The 13,969-nt window shown below is 44.6% G+C and overlaps 1 protein-coding gene across 1 annotated transcript in view; it reads right to left on the bottom strand.

Annotated features, from left to right (window-relative positions):
• The window catches only part of LOC140720474 (NACHT, LRR and PYD domains-containing protein 3-like), a 55,403-nt gene extending 51,042 nt beyond the window's left edge, over window positions 1–4,361 (bottom strand). Inside the window, exons 1-4 of the mRNA XM_073035324.1 lie at window positions 3,900–4,361; window positions 3,165–3,331; window positions 699–870; window positions 540–605 (exon numbers count right to left, since the gene is read on the bottom strand). Of these exons, the coding sequence (XP_072891425.1) occupies window positions 540–605; window positions 699–870; window positions 3,165–3,331; window positions 3,900–4,134 (640 nt within the window). The 5' untranslated portion in view covers window positions 4,135–4,361. The remainder of the gene's footprint in view (window positions 1–539; window positions 606–698; window positions 871–3,164; window positions 3,332–3,899) is intronic.
• Between the last annotated feature and the right edge of the window lie 9,608 nt (window positions 4,362–13,969).

Raw genomic sequence — 13,969 nt, 5'->3', positions numbered from 1 at the left:
AGTGATTTTTTGTTCTTTCCCAGATATATAAAGAGTAAAAAAAGTAGAGGGTTGATATCGGACCGCTGGAAAATGAAGTTGTAGATTTAGTAACGGGTGAAAAAGGAAATGTCAGACATACTCTGTGGAAGTCACTAGCAGAATTCCAAATTGTAAAGAGCATCAGCGGACAGAATTGAGTGCAGCTGCTATTACGAAGGAGAAGCTGCTTCGGAATCTGAAAGGTCTGAAGAGAGAAAGGTCACCTGGACTGGGTCATACAGTGTGTCAGGAGCCTGTCTGGGTTGTGTGGGGATACCCAGAGCGTTAGGACCCGGAGTGGAGGGTTCAGAGACACAAGGACTGGATTAATACATTAACAGCTGGAACAGCTGGAAAAATACACTTTACAATGTTCAGGCTGCAACGAGAGATGATCTGAATTGTAACCTGAAACCAGAGATCGGCGAATGATTGATGGTGGATTTTCGTTCCCAGATTCTGCCAAGTCACAGTCTAACATTTGAGATGTGGTTTGAACGGAACATTTCATCACTCACCTATCAGTTCAGTGGGTAACTCAGACAACCCTTGTGCGATGTTTATGTATCCCTCCGGGTCAGGACCTGTTTAAATCAAAAAAAGAGTTCATGAAAACAAAACTAAATAATTACAACTATTTAATGTGCCTTTGTGTTCAGTGTGTGTTTTTAACATACCGAGCTCCTGTATCTCCCTCAGTATCCTGTCCAACTTCGGTAACTCAGTCCTCCACATCACAAAGGATTCCCACATCGCCCTCCGGGCCCGGGAGCCTTTGCCATTCACCAAACTGAGGAAGAGTCTGGAACTCTCTGTCCGGTTTCCCTTCTCTGTCAGTTCAGTGACTTTCTAGAAAAGCAAACAATTAATTTATTGTGGAGTAGATGGACAGACATGGCGAATCTCACAGATTAATATTCATCCTGGATTAATGAGCTGAGGTGAATTTGACCGACGGTCCTGATAAGATGCAAAATTAATTTTAGACTGAATGCCTGTTCAACAGTCCAGATATACAGCCCTTTCACTTATGTCATACAACGATATGACTATTACAGCACAGTAACACAATCCGTGCCGAGCGCTTACTCTCACCTAGTCCCACCTAACTGCACTCAGCCCATAACCCTCCATTCCCTTCCTGTCCATATACATATCCAGTTTTTAAAATGACAATATTGAACCTGCCTTTGCCACTTCTACTGTAAGCTCATTCCACACAGTTACCACTCTCTGAGTAAAGAAGTTCCCGCTCGTGTTACCCCTTAACTTTTGCCCCCCAACTCTCAACTCATGTCCATTTGTTTGAATCTCACCTACTCTCAATGGAAAAAAGCCTATCCATATCAACCCTATCTATCCCCTCATAATTTTAAATGCCTCTATCAAATGCCCCCCCCCCCCGAAACTTCAACGCTGTAAAGAATAAAGACTTAACTTGTTCAACCTCTCTCTGTACTTAGGTGCTGAGACCCAGGTAACATTCTAGTAAATCTCCTCTGTACACTCTATATTTTGTTGACATCTTTATGAATAATTCGGTGGCCAGAACTGTACACAATACTCCAAATTTGGCCTTACAAATGCCTTGTACAATTTATCTTTACTTCCCAACTCCTGCACTCAATGCTCTGATTTAAAAAGGCCAGCATACCAAAAGCTTTCTTCACCACCCTATCCACATGAGATTCCACCTTCAGGGAACTATGCACCATTATTACTAGTTCACTGTGTTATACTGCACTCTTCAATGCCCTACCATTTACCATGCATGTCCTATTTTGATTAGTCCTACAAAAATAAAGCACCTCACACTTATCAGCATTAAACTCAATCTGCAAACTTTCAGCCCACTCTTCTAACTGTCCTAAATCTCTCTGTAAGATTTGAAAACTACTTCATTTTCCACAACGCCACCTATCTTAGTATCATCTGTATACTTAGTAATCCAATGTACCACCCCATCATCCAGATCATTAATGTATATTGCAAACAACATTGGACCCAGTACAGATCCCTGAGGCACACCACTAGTCAACGGCCTCTAACCTGACAAACAGTTATCCACCACTACTCTCTGGCATCTCCCATCCAGCCACTGTTGAATCCATTTATTAGTTCAATATTAATACCTAACGATTGAACCTTCATAACTAACCTTCTGTGCGGAACCTTGTCAAAGGTCTTACTGAGGTCCGGTACACGGATAAATACAGCAGGTGTGAGAGGAGAAGGTGACTCTGAACCTGCAGTTCCCAGTGCTCCCCACCTGAACAGCTGAAACAGATCTACTGAAGACAAAGGTCTGACTGAGGTCCGGTACACTGATAAATACAGCAGGTGTGAGAGGAGAAGGTGACTCTGAACCTGCAGTTCCCAGTGCTCCCCACCTGAACAGCTGAAACAGATCTACTGAAGACAAAGGTCTGACTGAGGTCCGGTACACTGATAAATACAGCAGGTGTGAGAGGAGAAGGTGACTCTGAACCCGCAGTTCCCAGTGCTTCCCCACCTGAACAGCCGAAACAGATCTACTGAAGACAAAGGTCTGACTGAGGTCCGGTACACTGATAAATACAGCAGGTGTGAGAGGAGAAGGTGACTCTGAACCTGCAGTTCCCAGTGCTCCCCACCTGAACAGCTGAAACAGATCTACTGAAGACAAAGGTCTTACTGAGGTCCGGTACACGGATAAATACAGCAGGTGTGAGAGGAGAAGGTGACTCTGAACCTGCAGTTCCCAGTGCTCCCCACCTGAACAGCCGAATCAGATCTACTGAAGACAAAGGTCTGACTGAGGTCCGATACACTGATAAATACAGCAGGTGTGAGAGGAGAAGGTGACTCTGAACCTGCAGTTCCCAGTGCTCCCCACCTGAACAGCTGAAACAGATCTACTGAAGACAAAGGTCTGACTGAGGTCCGGTACACTGATAAATACAGCAGGTGTGAGAGGAGAAGGTGACTCTGAACCTGCAGTTCCCAGTGCTCCCCACCTGATCAGCTGAAACAGATCTACTGAAGACAAGTCAGAGATCAAAGTCTCCATTGCCATGTAGAACTCAGAACGTGCAGGAGATTAATATCGATCACTATTCCCTCTGATACCAGCAGTTCAGTGACAGTACACTAAATACACTCACCTCATTTTCTTCTCTACTGAAATGTCCCTCCTTTGTCAACATCCAACCGAGTCTTTCAACTTTTTCTTCAATTGCTTGTTTGAGTCTGTCCCTGTAGAACTTGGTCAGTTGGTACAGTCGATACTCGCCCCCCTCTGCCAGGAGGTCGGAGATTGTAAACTCTGTCTCTGCGAATATAAAATGAGAATGTAGTCACAAACTCAAATCTCGCTTTTCTCCACCGCTCTCACCCAGCCCTAACAAACCAGTCATGTCTTGAACCTCAATGTTTACCTGCTTTCAGCTGGAAACACGTATTTTGCCCTAATCTCCAAAACTGGCCTTAAAAAACCGACCCATCAATGCGCTGTGCTAGACGTTCCCAGAAGGAACCCATTCACCAGATACATGTCTCTCCCACCGTCCCACCCACTCACCGATTTCAGTTTAAAATGGGCAATAAATGTTGGGGTTATCGCTTCCCAGAGATACTCTCTCTATCCTGGTGAATACATTTCCCATAACGCATATCCTGGAAATTCTCTCTTATCTGGAGAGCTGCATTTCCTCCGATACACATCCTGGAAATCCTCAGAACAGGTAGGACATTTCCTCTAGTGCGGGAACCGGTGCCACACTACACCGACTGCACCACGCCCACACTTTATCCCTCTCTGACCAACCCTCCAACAAGGAATCACATTTACCCGCTTCCCACCTCATTCTGCGAACACATCACCCTCGTGTTTCACTCACCCACTCCCTGTTGGGCACTTGACAATTCCGTGTTTAATGAGTTTCCGAGCTGACAGGAAGTCGCCTCACTTGTGCCGGTTCCAGGGTCCTGCTCAGTGTCTCTGACGTCACTGTCTCTGGGCTGACAGGCAGTCGCCTCACTTGTGCTGGGTCCAGGGTCCTGCTCAGTGTCTCTGACGTCACTGTCTCTGGGCTGAATTTGCTCCTCCTCCTCTGCGGCCGGACCGCATTCCATTGGGACATTGCTCTCAATCTGACCCTGCTTTGGAACCTTGCTTCCCGTGTCCCGATCATCTTCCCTCGCTGAGCTGCCTGGGAAAAGCCTCTTGAGTACTTTCTGTACCGGATTTAATTTCCCACCTGCAGTAAATGATGAATTGCAGGTTTAGAGTGATTTATACTCGAACAAGGATTCACAACGGGTGTCTGCAATGGAGCCGGGACTCCGTCTGACCGGATTTGGAGTGGGACTGTGCTGGTGAATGTGAAATACACTTCCTGCCAGGTGACCATCACGGTAAGCCAGTGAGTGGACACATCCACTCCCAGTAAAAGAACTGGATAGACACAGTAATACTGATCACCGACTACGCATTAGCTGAACACACCAATAACTAGCGGTTATTAATGGAAAGACATTAGGTGATACCGGGAATTATCATTGGGATTATCTCCCACAAACATAAATCTCCCTGGATCACAAACTGTCCAGTCACCTGTATCACTCACAGACAAGCCACTGGATTACTCGTGGTCCGATCCTCCAGATCGAACGTTCTCCGGTTGCTTTGTCACACACTGTCTTGTCCCCTGGGTTAAAGAGTGACCACTGCCTTGAGATGGACAACGTCCAGTCCCCTGGGTTACAGATTTAATATAACCTTGAAGCCCATGATGCCTGGTCCCCTGGGTCCCATCACATCTCCTGGATAATAATTGTCACGTAGCAACTATACAAGTCATTGGCAAAGGGAGAGTCTTGCGTGCAGTTCCAGTAGCTAAACAAAGTCTCGCTGAGAGAGCTTTGCATTTGCTAAGGATGCAGTTGCTAACATTCTACAGGATGGATGTGACTCAGCTGGGAAGAGTGTCGGGGAGATTCACAAGTACGTTACCGGACGGGGTTGTTTGTTATCTGGTTCGGCTGGGACAGTTTGCCCCGGAACACGGGAGCTTGAAGGGTAAACTTGCACACGTAAAACAGAATCAGAATCAGGTTTATTATCACCGGCATGTGTCGTGAAATTTGTTAACTTAGCAGCAGCAGTTCAATGCAATAGGTAATCTAGCAGGGGAAAAATAATAATGAATAAAATTTAAAAATAATAAGTAAACAAGTCAACCAATTATTTATATTGAATAGATTTTTTAAAAATGTGCAAAAACAGAAAGACTGTGTATTTTGAACAAAGTTAGGTAGTGTCCAAAGATTCAATGTCCATTTAGGAATGGGATGGCAGAGAGGACGAATCTGTTCCTGAATCGCTGAGTGTGTGCATTCAGGCTTCTGTACCTCCTCCCTGATGGTAACAGTGAGAAAAGGGCATGCCCTAGGTACAGGACGTCCTTAATAATGGACGCTGCCTTTCTGAGACACCGCTCCCTGAATATTTACAACTTCTGGCAGCTTCTCTCGGTCCTGTGCCCTCTCGGAAAACTCCCCTCATCTACTTTGCGCAGCGAGGGGGGAGTTGAGAGCTGCCCTGACAAAACCTGAAGTGTTGTATTATCGCACAATCTCTGAAATCCCAGAAATGCTCTTGTCACCTGTCTCTGAATTTTGTAAATGAAAGTTGAAGATGTCTTTCATCTCTAAACAGGCCCTGATGTGCAACAAACCCTGAACCTAGATAATGTTGTAGGGGTGGAACTGGACTCTCTGACGGTGGTGTCTGAAAAGAAGATGCTGTCCAAGTTGCATGCCATCTTGGACAATGTCTCCCATCCACTCCATAATGTACTGGTTAGGCACAGGAATACATTCAGCCAGAGACTCATTCCACCGAGATGCAACACTGAACGTCATAGGAAGTCATTCCTGCCTGTAGCCATCAAACTTTACAACTCCTCCCTTGGAGTGTCAGACACTCTGAGCCAATAGACGGGTCCTGGACGGATTTCCACGGCGTGATTAACTTATTATAATTTAAATATTTATGGTTTTATATTGCTATATTTCTACACTATCCGTGGTTGGTGCAGCTGCAACGAAATCCAATTTCCCTCGGAATCAATAAATTATGTCCGTCTGTCTGTAGACTTTTATGTAACTAACAACACCGCTGTCACATTCCTGTTTGTGTTTCACTCTCAACCTGCTGATTCAGGGTCTCCGGCTCCTTTCACTCAGGTGAAGCTTTGCCTGGTGAGTGGAGTCATTCGACCATTACTGGTGTCAGGTCCCTTCGCTGGAACTGTTGGACCGATCGATTACTCAAAGGCACTTTAGCAGTGGGATCAATGGCACTGCTTGATTAAACTTTTTCTCTGCCTTGTTAGCGCCTGTGTAAGCTTCTTCATCTGAACTATTGTGCACCAACAGGGCAGAAGTTTAGTTATAAAGATCCAGGTGAACATACCTCTAGCCATTCTGATTCTGACTGACGGTTGTTGACTGTCGTCTTGTTTACACTTGAATCGCGGTGCAGGACAGCGCCGCCTACTGGTGATGCCCTGAATTACACACAAAAAGCAGTGAGTCAGAGAGAGTTGGATTACTTTGCAAATGTGACAGTACAGCCATTCTCTCTATCAGAGCCGCAGTTCGCATCAACTCCCAAACCATGTCTGTATGTCTGTCCAATGATATCTGGAGCATCCTTCCGATAGAGGCACAGAGCAACAGATCACAGATACTGACCCTTCAGCCCATCGAGACAATGCTGGCCACAGTGTACACTGAGATGGTCCTAATTTTCAGGCCTTTGGTACAGGGTCAAACAGGAACATAACTTCATTGTAAAATCTAATTCTGCTTAATCACAGATTCGCAGGTTCTGACAATTTATTAGTAGAAAAGCACTTGATGACGACAGGGTAGGTAAATGTAAATTATTGGCTGGCATTTGCTAGTTAGGACTGAGTGAAATGTGATGTTGGGACATTTGGCTTCAAGGGGGTTTGCTTTCAGCAGAGGCTCGCACGCCGATATACTCGAGGGCAAGTATATCATTGCAGCTTGCAATAGACAGAGGAGTCAATGACATGTTGCTGTAGTTCATGGTGATTCCACATTTCTGCAATCACTGCAGCAGGAAACAAAAGCGGCATCTCCTGACGGGAGGAAATTCTCCACGCATTTTGAGATAATTGTGACGTAACACAGACGAAGCAAGGAAAGGTCAGAGGTGATGTTGGAAATGGACAAGCAGTGTGAGGGAATGTGCGTGGCTTCGCAGAGCTGATGCTGACATCTGCAATGATTGCGACTGAGTCTGATAGAGGCATAAATGGTATTTCTAGGCTTACTCAGTCTGACTCCAGCTATTTTCTACCTTCCTTGGTACAGAAATGTAATGTCTAAAGAACTAGCGTTTGAGTGAATGAGACTCACCAATCTTTCTCCTGAGTGAGTCAATGGAAACTCTGATTCAGACTGAGGGTAAGTTGTTCTACTCAGAGAGGTGTGGATCCCCGGATTGCCCTGTCTGTTATGGTGGTGGAAGCAAATACAATGGGGGCTTTTAAGTGAAGTTTAGATTAGCACATGGGTGTGAGGAAGACTGAGAGGATATGGACATTGTGTAGGAGGGAGTCATTAGTATATTTCGGGGGGTGTTGATTTACTTTTCAGCTGGTTTGGCACACCATTGTGGCGGGAAGGCCTGTTCCTGCGATGTACTGTTCCATGTTCTGTTCTATCTTCAGCACCAGGAGTTTCTCTTTGACTCCCACTGGCCGATGGACAGGTGACAGTCAGGGGGAATTTCCAAATACAAATTGATTTCTGAAACTCCGCTCTATTTCTACCGGTGCAAACACAAAACAGCGTATTGAACCACAGCCTCTCCCTGTGAGGGATGGAATGGGGACTCGTCCTCTGCTTTGCTTCCAAAGGAACTTCACAACCAAACACCTGAGCACAGAACAGAAATACTCGCTCAACATCTCATAAACCCGGACAGCTTGATCCCCTGACTCATTTTATCTGGATCAAATCAGGTGTGGTATCCCAGGTCCAACCTCAGAGGGTCACAGCCCACACCGAGAGACTCACATCTTTCCCACACCTCACACTGGGTGTTCCCACAGCCCACAATGAGAGATTCATTGGGGGTCCTGGTGCAGGAAACACAAAAAGTTAGTATGCAAGTGCAGCAGGTGGTCAAGAAGGCCAATGGAATGCTGGCTTTTATTGCTAGGGGGATGGAGTATAAGAACAGGGAGGTCTTACTGCAGTTGTACCGGGTATTGGTGAGACCACACCTGGAGTACTGCGTGCAGTTCTGGTGTCCATATTTAAGAAAGGACATACTGGCTCTCGAGGCAGTGCAGAGAAGGTTCACTAGGTTAATTCCGGGGATGGGTGGGTTGATGTATGATGAGAGGTTGAGTAGATTGGGACTCTACTCGTTGGAGTTCCGAAGAATGAGAGGCGATCTTATTGAAACATATAAGATTGTGAAGGGGCTTGATCGGGTGGATGCGGGGAGAATGTTCCCAATGATGGGTGAAACTAGGACTAGGGGGCATAATCTTAAAATAAGGGGATGCCGTTCCAGGACTGAGATGCGGAGAAATTTCTTCACTCAGAGGGTAGTGGGGCTGTGGAATTTACTGCCCCAGAGAGCTGTGGAAGCTACTACACTCAATAAATTCAAAACGGAGATAGACATTTTCCTGGATAAAAATGGCATTAGGGGATACGGTGAGCGAGCAGGTAAGAGGACAGGAGGCTAGGTTTAGATCAGCCATGTGATCTCCTGGACCAGTTTTCGATAACTTGGATGGGTCGGAGAGGAATTTTCCAGATTTTTTCTCCTCAATTGGCAACTCGGTTTTTTCCCCCGGGTGATCACATGGGTTTGGGCGGGATGAATAATAAAATAAAATGGGCGGCATGGTGCCCTGTTGGTTGGCACTGTTGCCTTGTGGGATTCGGTGAAAACTAGAGTTAAGATTGGATCAGCAATGATTTTGTTGAATGGCGGAGCAGGCTTGAGGGGCCGATTGGCCTACTCCTGCTCCTATCTCTTATGTTCTTATGTTCTATCCCAGGTCAATTAGCAGCCCCTTTTCTCGTCGTGTAACAGGAACAAAATGTTTTAAATATAAAATTGAAAATATAGCACTCAGTACAGGAGATTTTTTTTTCTGTTCTTTTGACGTAGAAACGATTCACTGACTGCAAGGTGTTTGACACCCAGAACAGAATTGCATAAATACTATCCCTGCAATTTTCTTCATTCCATCGATAAACATGTTCAACACTCTCTGCAGCTCTGGTGAGCTGTTGCCCTGGCGACGGAGAAAGTGGCTCGCAAAGATAACCGAGCGGGGAAATAACAAACTCAGTGTGACATGTTCTCAGTTTCATTGTGACGAAGATGAACTGAACATTCAGCCATTTTGTAATGGTGACACTAAAATTCCGGTGGTTGTTTTTACCCTGTCGAGGTGCATTCGGTAAATCTCATGGTGGTTCCAGCTCTACAGAACTCTCAGCAGCGCAGATGCTGGCCCAACATAAAAACAAATTGTTGGATACGACCCTTCCGCAACAAATGTCGATGTTGTGCAGAAGTTTCAATTGAGATTCACAGAGACCTTAAAGCACAGACACAGGACTGTTAGCCCATCCAGTCCGTGCCGTGTTCGGTGTGGTCCCATCCCCCCGCACCCAGACCGCAGCCCTCTATACCTCTCTCATCTAGATACCCACCCAAACATCGCTCAAATACCACAATCGAACCTTCATCTCTCACTTCTGCTGGGAGCTGGTTCCCCATTCGCACCACCCAGTGAGTGAAGTAGTTCCCCCTCAGATTCCCCTTCAATGTGTCAGTTTTTGCCCCAAATCCATGATCTTACCCAGCCTGAGGGGAAAATGTCTCCCTGCATTCACCCTGCTTATAGCATCATAGATTTATGTATCTCTAGCAGGGGTTCCCAACTTGGGGTCCATAGACCCTTCCTTTAATTGTAGGGCAAAATGGCTTAGAAAAATTGGAACCCTACTAGGGTACCCCGTCATTCACTTGTATCCAGGTAATAAAGTTTAACCTGTTCAAACTATCACTATAATTAATTCCTGAAATACCAGCAATGTCCGTGTAATTTTCCCTGCACTCTTTCACGCTTATCGGTAACTTTCCTCCAAGTAGCTGACCAGAACTGCAGACAATTCTGCCTATTGTAGAATCACGGTGCCCTTTACAACTTTAGCATTAATATCCCAACCCCTCTTCGTAATAGCCTGCGTTGTGAAGGTCAATCTGCCCAAAACTCTCTTTATGACTCTGGTGCTACCTTAAAGGAATTGTGGATCTGTAACACCCACACCAGGACAATCAGGCTCAAAACAGTTATTTTCCCCAAGTAGTAAGCCTGATCAACACCTCTACTCACTAACCCACGCTCCACACCCCACACACTACCAGTTTAACATTTCCTGACCGTTCCAGACACTCCTGTGCCTAACGTCACTTTATGGACAGACAATCAATGTCAGTCTCCATATGTCCAGACACTTCTGTGCCTAACGTCACTTTATGGACAGACAATCAATGTCACTTTCCGTATGTCCAGACATTCCTGTACCCACCGTCAACTTATGAACATAGAATCAATGTCACAGACCAGACAATTGTGCAATATTGCAAAGGAAGAATCGCTGAATCAAAAATGCAATCAAGTAGAAGGCTATATTAACAACAGCAAAGATATGCACAAAGAAAAAGGAAATTGCTGGAGTTAAGGAAACCTCCTCTGCAGGATGCATAACAGATCAATAAAGTATGTGACAGCTGGATTCAGTATATAGAGCAGCTTTTTCTGAAGATAATAGAGGGGAACCCCCAGATATTAAACACCCTAATTCTGGCCCACCGATTGCCAAAGAAGAAATAACTAAAGCAATGAAAAGCATGAATCATGGTAAGGCCACTGGACCTGATGAAATATCAATGGAACTGATACAAGCCCAAGAAGATCTGGGCATAGACATTCTTTCTGAAGTGTTTAATGGCGGATATGAGTCTGGTGTATTCACTGACGATCTCTTGAAATCAGTGTTTATAACTCTGCCTAAAATTCCTGGAACTTTTGACTGAAAATTATAGAAGAATCAGTCTTGTGAATCACATAATAAGAATTTTGTTGAGAATTGTTCTGAGTCGAATCAAAAACAAGTTAAGGCCAGAAATTTCTAAACTGCAATAAGGGTCTATTTAGGATAGAGGAGCTAGGAACGCAATTGTCATACTACGAATACTTTCAGAAAGGGCAATTGAATATCAAAATGATGTATTTTTATGATTTATTGAGTTCACTAAAGCATTCGACGAAGTCAACATGAAAAATTATTTCAAATTCTCAGTAAACTAAATATTGACGGAACGGACCAATAATCTCTTCAAAATGTATTTTGGAATCAAACGGTGGAGGTAAGAATTGATGATTTAATAAGCATTTGGACTAAAATTCAAACAGGAGTTAGGCAGAGATGCGTTGCCTCACTGAAATTATATAACATCTAAACTGAAATGATTTTCAAAGAAATAGAAGACCTAAATGGGATGGAAATTGGAGGTGTTAACATCAACAATATGAGATATGCAGATGATACCACCCGAATAGCAAGTGCTGCCAAAGGCCTACAAATCCTCCGAGATAAAGTAGCACAAACAAGTGCAGATTTTAGTCTGACCATCAATTGTAAAAAAAAATCCAAATATATCGTCACATCAGAAGAGCAGAATTCTCCCAAGTGCAAATTGTCCATCAGTAACAAAAGAGATTGAACAAAAGACCGGCTGTAATTACCATGGTAGCTTTATATCACAAGATGCTAGAAGTAAAGTAGAAATAAAAAGAAGAATTGCCATTGCCAAAAACAACTTCCAAAAAATAAAATCTATTTTTCCCAACAGACACATTTCAATGACAACAAAGCTTAGGCTACTAAAATGCTACATCTGGTCAATCTTGCCGTATGCTTCCGAAACATGGACGATAACATCAGAACTCCAAAGAAACTTAGAAGCAGCAGAAATGTGGTTTCTCAGAAGAATTCTGAAAATATCATCTAGAGATGGGGTAACTAATGAGGCAGTACTCCAACATGCCCAGACAAAAAGATCTTTAATGAGAATATTACCTGAGAGGAAACTTCAATTCCTGGGCCATGTCATTAGAAAGGGAGAAATAGAATGTCTTACATTGCAAGGCCGTATGCCTGGGAAACGTGACAGAGGAAGGCAAAGAGGAAAATATATGGACACTGTGAAAGAATTAACAGATCTAAGTGTGCTAAGTGTGATTAACAGATCTAAGTGTGCGAGGTATCATCGAAGCTGTGAGGGATCATTGGATGTGGAGAGTCATGATCGGCCAGGCATGTAAGGCGCAAGTCACACGCAGAAGAAGAATCAATGTCAGTCTCAGATGTCCAGACACTCCTGTGCTTAACCTCACTTTATGGACAGACAATCAATGTCAGTCTCATATGTCCAGACACTCCTGTGCTTAACCTCACTTTATGGACAGACAATCAATGTCAGTCTCAGATGTCCAGACACTCCTGTGCTTAACATCACTTTATGGACAGACAATCAATGTCAGTCCCATATGTCCAGACACTCCTGTGCTTAACGTCACTTTATGGACAGACAATCAATGTCAGTCTCATATGTCCAGACACTCCTGTGCTTAACCTCACTTTATGGACAGACAATCAATGTCAGTCTCATATGTCCAGACACTCCTGTGCTTAACCTCACTTTATGGACAGACAATCAATAGTTTTAAACGATCATACTTTATGTATTGTGTTTTTTCTATTATTGTGGTCTCCATCGTTTTTTTTTTCTGTCTTGCTTTGGATCCAGAGTAACAATTATTTCGTTCTCCTTCACACTTGTGTACTGGAGTGACATAAAACAATTTAGGATCTTGAACCCTGGGGAGAATACCACGACCATCCACATTATCTAAACTCCCGCTTGATTCCATCAGTTCCTACAATGTCACCCTCATTCTCCTCTGGAATAAAGATCCAGCTCGGCCAAACGCTTCCTATGACTCGGCCCTCTAGTCCAAGCAACATCTTCAGTAATCTCTTCCGCACCCTCTCCAGCTTGCAAATATATTTACTACAGTAGGGTGAACACAACTGTACATAATACTCTGTGTAGCCATGTTGATTCATACACAAATCAATGGCATGAATAGTGAATTACAGAGGTCTTAACACTGACACACACACCCCACTCGTCCCAGGCCTCCATTCGCTAAAACCATCTTCAATCATCTCCCTCTGCTTCTTGTTCTCGAGCCCGGAGTGAATCCTCGTCGACAGCTCTCCGTGAATCCCTCGTGACCGAAACTCCCCGATCAGCTGCCACGCGGGTTTTGTTACAGACTTTACCAAAGTTCAGATAAACAACATCACTGCACAACTTCACCCAACTCCCTAGTGAACTCTTAAATAATATCCAAAATACCTGACAGATATGATGTCCTATTGGGCAGTGTAGTGGGTGATATCCCCATCACTAATGCCCAACCGCCCGAGACTTCAGCTTCACTCCAGACTGAGAAAATTCCGATCCCAGCTGTGGAATTACCAACCTGGACTGAAGCCCGCATACTGCCAGTTCCATATCCTCAGAGTCACCAGCCCAATATTCTCACCCATACACAGACGCTTTGGTGCCGGCGATTTGAGGTGATGTTCCTGCCATTTCCGATTCATAAACTAAGGTGGAACTGGAACCTAATGACCCTCTGCCGGGGCCGGGGCTCAGGCTGATTCCCCGGTCTGTGTAGAGGATGCGGATACACTTCAGCCTGACCCCAGCAGCAAAACCGAGCACATTTGATCACAATTTTCCTGCTGTGTGGGATCTTGC

Source organism: Hemitrygon akajei, unplaced genomic scaffold (genome assembly GCF_048418815.1).
Source record: "Hemitrygon akajei unplaced genomic scaffold, sHemAka1.3 Scf000043, whole genome shotgun sequence".
Taxonomy (NCBI): Eukaryota; Metazoa; Chordata; class Chondrichthyes; order Myliobatiformes; family Dasyatidae; genus Hemitrygon; species Hemitrygon akajei.
This window is presented reverse-complemented; position numbering and strand designations above follow the sequence as displayed.